Raw genomic sequence first — 6,000 nt, forward strand, 5'->3', positions numbered from 1 at the left:
TATGAAGTTAATTAGTTTTTGAGGTTCCTAATTAACTGTGAAAATAGACAATTATTCCAGGTTGCAGCATCTTGTTTTCCACTTTATTAAAAATATTTTGATCACTTTAAACTATTTTGATATTCTAGCATCTTTAAACAGATGTGCCCTCTTAAGTTATCCTTTACTCTTGGTATGTATCCAAAGCTGTCACTGCAATTGACAATGATTCCCCTGCTCTCCCAGCATTTACAAAATCTGCTCCAGAAGTCTAGGAAAAAAAACCTTAGAGCAAAATTTTGAGCAGCACAAAGGGCTATAAGAGGGAAGAGAGAGGGACAAGGTGATGCCAGCAAATTTCTGCTAGTGCAACTGGATTATTGCTTTTCTTTATAGAAAATTTTCAGTGGTTGTTGTACCCTCACCTATTTTTAGTGTGTATTTGCAATTGTGGATTAGCGCAGACATAATGGAATGATTGAATGTAATGCTAAACCATGGCTTATCACTACTTGTATGAGCTGGAAGTATCCCAAGCAAAGCCTTATGCTCACACACTCCTCTTTTCCTCTCCTGCGGAATCCCGGCTTCTCATTGCATTCAAACTGGAGATCATTGTTTAAAACAAACTCTGGTCATTTTCTAAACAAGTCAGCTTCAAACCATGGGTTAGGAAGTTTGCTTGTTTAATGAACTAAGGTTTGTTTTAAGCCGCAATTTTTGGTTTGTATGTAATTACAAGCCGGAATTCTTTGAAAGTGAATTTAAACACTAGCAAATCCTTCCCCTGGCTTTTTCAGTCTTGTTCCACCTCATGCATGTAATGCTAAACTGTAGCATAGTGTCATGTACGAGCGAGCCGTTTGTCACTGTGCAGCTTGGAAAGGCAGCACTGTCTTGTTTGGGGGCCGGGGTGGGGGAGCCAGAATCCCCTGTTCAGTTAACAAGCTAAACAGAACATTTCTCGTTTGTTTCGCGGCTCATAGTAGCAGGAAGAGCTAAGTGGGAGAAAAATGGTAAGTTAGGATTCCTCAGGGTCCTGGTTTACCATTTCATGCAAATGCAGCCCATAGCCTTGTTATTTTCTGTGCAGCAAAATATGAGGTTGCATTTTCACCCTACCTATCACTGAAGAACTTGCTTAATTAAATACAACTATTAATCCTCACAGTATGCTATTTTTTTTTTTGGAAGCAGTAATGGAGATTTTTCTGTGTAAGCCCCACCCAAGATAAACAAGTTCTGTAAGCTATGCAAGAATGAGCTTGCCCTGCACTTCTGGGCTTAGATTTTTTTTTAAAAAAAGTGATATCAGGTACTGAGCCTTCTCTCACGGCTTCTTATCTCTGTCAGTCTGGCTGTCTACCCACCCTGGTCTATAATTCCATTCTTTCTTTGGGCTCTCACCCAGGTTCTTGAAAAAAAATTAAATTGGCGACTATATACATTTTAAGTTTCCATAATGTATTCTGAATGTTAACTTTGAGATTTTATTAGAACAGAATGCAATACCTTAAGTATAGAGGATGCTGGTAAATGAAAATTCTGCACCCAAAACTAGGCTAATGCATCTTTCACTCTCAAAGTTATGCACATAAAATGCTATTTTTCTAATCATGCTGTAATAAATCTTTTACCTTTTACTTTTGCACTTACATGATAATTATATGTAAAAATTACCTTGTTGGATCAGATCAAAGGGGTATCTTATCTAGGGTATGCTCTCAACCTCTTGAAAGGTGGGCCTTTTGTGTGGAGCTGCCTGTATACTTCCACACGCTTTAAATAAAACCTAGCAGTCCTATTTCTAAATACTTGTTTTGATAACATTTTAAAGTTCTCTCCTTTTGTAATTATTGACTTAATTATTGATTCTTCATAAAACATAATTTCTGCTGAGTTTGGCATTACCTGCCTTGAAATAATTTCCCCAATAACACATTGTCATGTTAAAAATATACAATAGACAAGTGGGTAGGAATTGGTAGAAAACTGAAAATAAAAAGCCATAAAATTGCAGAATTAATTGGGTTATGAAGATGGTCAGCAAGATATTTTGTTCTCTGCCTTTTCAAAGATGGACACCTAGTAAATAAACCAAGAATTTTACTGGACCATAGAACAATAGTACTTTCTTACTCCTGCTGTTATAAAAGTCCTTATGGCTTTTTAGCTGATAAGGCAGTATATTAAAATAAATAAATAAACAAATAAAATATCTGATGCTCACAATGGCTGCATATGGTTTTTTTGGGCACCATTTGGCAATTCATTTATGTTCCTGCATGTATTTGCTTACTATTACTTGGGGTGAAAGTACTATGTAAATTGGCAGCCCTAAGGACTTCACAAATTCATGCCCACAACTCTGTAATTTGGGTGTGACGGGGGGTGTCTGAGGAGCCTCTAGTTGAGCATGGCTTGAAAAACATGAATGATCATGATCTAAAATTCGTACTAGGGACTTTCCAGCTCATGCTTCTAATTGCTATGGTCTCTGGTGATACTGAGTGTATATCCATATTGGATCAAGAACCCAATGATCCACTTCAACATTTATTTGTAATATCTTAAAGAGCTCAGATCTTCTACTAGGAGGAAGTTCATAAGCAAAACCCATTTATTGTCAAGGGATTATAGTGAATTCTTTTCTCTTTCTCTCCACCCACCCAGGCTTTTATCAGACGCTGCTTGGCATACCGCAAGGAGGACCGGTTTGATGTCCATCAGCTGGCTAATGATGCTTACTTACTCCCACACATGAGAAGATCAAATTCTTCAGGAAACTTGCATATGACTGGACTGGCAGCCTCTCCCACGCCACCTATATCAAGCATTATTCCCTACTGAAACTTTTTGACACAGAAGGCTTGCATGATGCCTTCATGTAGTTTTGCTGCAGCAGACTTTTGTTTGAAAGCGCTCAGTTTGTGTCTTTACACACAGCAGGACAATTTTCACAATGGGACTTTCATACTGTGGCCATTCTACAACTGTCATGTCTATGATGGGACTGCAACATGGTCCGAGAAGGTTACATTTACTTCAGACTTTCATGTTGGAAACATTGAAGGACAGCATTGCTTGTTGCCTCCAAGCAGAAGTACTTTGTGTTTTTAAGACTGAAGAAAATGTGTGCTGGGTCTTGTAGGGAAGGGAACACTGTAAATAATCTTTTTAATACTTACAAACTCTTTTGGTTGATACTGGAGAGTTCTAATAAGGAGGGTAGTTTTTCATTATTTGAATAAAGAAGAAAAAAAATGGAGCACAGAAGAACAACTCGGTGCCTGGACACACACACGCACACACACTAATTAAAAGAATCTTCCCAAGGAGTTGATATTTTAAAAAACCAAAGCAAAGATGAGTGACACAGCTATGTATGTTAATTTCTTTGAATAGACGTGATTTAGTATTTTGGGGGCTGGGGAGAAATCTTTGAAAACTGTTTGAGGGTTGGTTGACTGTATTTCCAAAGGAATAAAATAGCATTTTCCGAGGGGTAGCAAAAGCTAGTTTTCAAACTAGTTCAATTATTTAAATGGTATTTTGATACTTAGCGGTATTGTCAACTGATATCTGCTATCCAGGCTTTTGCGGAGGGATATACAAAGGCACGTATGTAACCAAAAGCTAACCAGTCATGTTCAATGTTTCTATGCAGGATAATGACAAATTCCCTTCTAACTCTATTGTAAATATATTGTACAGACGTCATATTTTCAGTTTAAAAAATTTCAGCAACTTATTCCTGTACAAATGTTTAAAGTATGGCTTTTCTAATTGGATATTGTATTTTTTTTAAGTCTCATTGAAGGCGCTTTTAATTGCTGCTAAATGATGTTGCTTTTGCTTTTGCAAAAAAAAAAAAAAAAAATCAAATGACCTCCTTAAGGTGCAAGTCAACTGTACGTCCTAGAGAGACTGAAAGTAGATAATTCATTAACAATCAAGGCATGTAAAACCGATCTGTGTTGGAACTATACAGTACAGTTCAAGTCAGTTTCCTGAGCTGGAGCACGTTGATACTAGATGTAGAAGTTGTTTATGGTTATTCTCGGTTTCTGGAAGTTCTGTCTACAAGGTGGGAAGATGTTCTTCTAAAGAGATGTTTCTTGTGGCTTGTACAGATATTTTAAAATGTGAAACATTTTCTAACTGCCTTGTATGGTAGAATCTTTTTTTCAGAATGCAGTATCTCTCTCCCATACAAGATTCCTTTTACTGTCACATTCATAATGCTGAATACCTGTACGTAACTTTGTCCATGTTGCAGAAAGGGAGGCTGTATTACCACAGGTTTTTCATTTAATATTGTACAGTTAAACTGTGGCTCTTGTTTCTGATGTTGCAAGCCATTTTGTTTTCATTGTACATAAGGATACATTAACTGTCTCTTCAAGATGCTGCTGAAATTGTAGAGAATGTAGCCAAAACAGTAATAAAATAATGACAGTTGGAATTTCAAGTATTTTTAAAGTTACTGCTTTGGAACATGAAGGGTATTGACTATGCTTCTCATTCATAACTCAAAAAGAAGCAGTTCTCCAATGTTCCTAAATGCAAAATCACTTATTTTCATTCTGATTGTCTAAGATGATCAGACTACTCAATTCTTATCTTAGAGCCAATCCATACATTATCTGGAGACAATACTGTATGTTGGATCCAGAGTTCCCCCACCATGAACACAAGGGCCACTACTATTGGTAGTGGAGCCAGAATCTGGCAGAGGTTCCTCATTGAAGAAAGGGGGTGATAGGTGGTGGGGAATTTTGCCTATTTCTCCTTCCTTCTGCAACCTCCAGGGCCACTCAGACACTGTTTTAGAGGGTCCCAAACTCCATATCAGATTTTCAGGAGCTGCAGTGGGGAGCTGGAATTGGCATTCTGTCCACAGACCATCCGTTTCATGGAGTTCTATACCATGCAACTCTGGATTCATGCCAATGAAAGAAACAGCACAAATGATGAGGGCTACTACTTTCTTAAGTTCTGCAGTGATGTATGCAATGTGTCTTATGCACTTTTCTGCAGTGAGAACTAAACTTCAGAGGTCATTTGGGGCTCTCTAATACCCCAGAGGTAAAATGTTTGCTTCTCACTCTACATATTTCTGTACCACAAGGACAATAGGAGGCTCAAGTCACTCATGCTACTTCCTTCTCTTGTAAGTGATATGTGAACTAGCTCATGTCCTACAAGGGTTTTTACAGTCCTTTCTAATTGGTATGTCTTCTGCAGACTCCTTCAGCACTGGTATTAATGTGTGGTTGTTCACCTTTCACCTCCCCCCGATTAGGGAACATGGTCACATTTTCCTTTCTTTTTTTTCTTTAAGAACATAAGAAGAGCCCTTCTGGAGCAGACCGAGGGTCCATCTAGTCCAGCACTCTGTTCCCACAGTGGCCAACCAGCTGTCGACCAGGGACCAACAAAGCAGGACATGGTGCAACAGCACCCTCCCACCCATGTTCCCCAGCCATTGGTTCACACAGGCGTACTGCCTCGGCTACTGGAAGTAGCACATAAACATCAGAGCTAGAAGCCATTGATAGCCTCCTCCTCCAGGAATTTATCCAACCCCCTTTTAAAGCCATCCAAATTGGTGGCCATCGCTACATCTCATGGTAGTGAATTCCATAATTTAACTCTGTGATTTATTTGTTTTGTTTTGTGGCAATGACATCCTGACCATCAACAAAAGAGTGGTGTGCTACTGGGGCTGCTGGGGAGGAGAAATATTTAGAGACAGCATACCGTGAGCAGATAGAAATTATGCTTCTTTGCAGGTTCAGGGCAAAAGGTGCAAAAGCATGGATCTTCCACATCCCCTGGTCTTCAGATCTACTGTCTGACTTTCCAGTGACTGACGTGATATCAAAAGTGCTCTACAGAATTTGAGTGGAGAGGGCAGAGCTAATCCTAGTGCGGCCCTCAGTCTTGTTCGTTTCATCTGGTGGCACTAGCAGTAAAAGAGTCTCTGTTCCTTCCAAGGTCACAGGACTTCCTTAGCCA

General features: G+C 39.0%; 1 protein-coding gene across 1 annotated transcript in view; it reads left to right on the forward strand.

Annotated features, from left to right (window-relative positions):
• The window catches only part of TLK1 (tousled like kinase 1), a 72,560-nt gene extending 69,278 nt beyond the window's left edge, over positions 1 to 3,282 (forward strand). Inside the window, exon 21 of the mRNA XM_063116402.1 lies at positions 2,653 to 3,282. Coding sequence (XP_062972472.1) covers positions 2,653 to 2,829 — 177 coding nt within the window. The 3' untranslated portion in view covers positions 2,830 to 3,282. The remainder of the gene's footprint in view (positions 1 to 2,652) is intronic.
• Positions 3,283 to 6,000: the final 2,718 nt, after the last annotated feature.

The sequence above is a fragment of the Elgaria multicarinata genome, chromosome 2 (genome assembly GCF_023053635.1).
Source record: "Elgaria multicarinata webbii isolate HBS135686 ecotype San Diego chromosome 2, rElgMul1.1.pri, whole genome shotgun sequence".
NCBI lineage: Eukaryota > Metazoa > Chordata > Lepidosauria > Squamata > Anguidae > Elgaria > Elgaria multicarinata.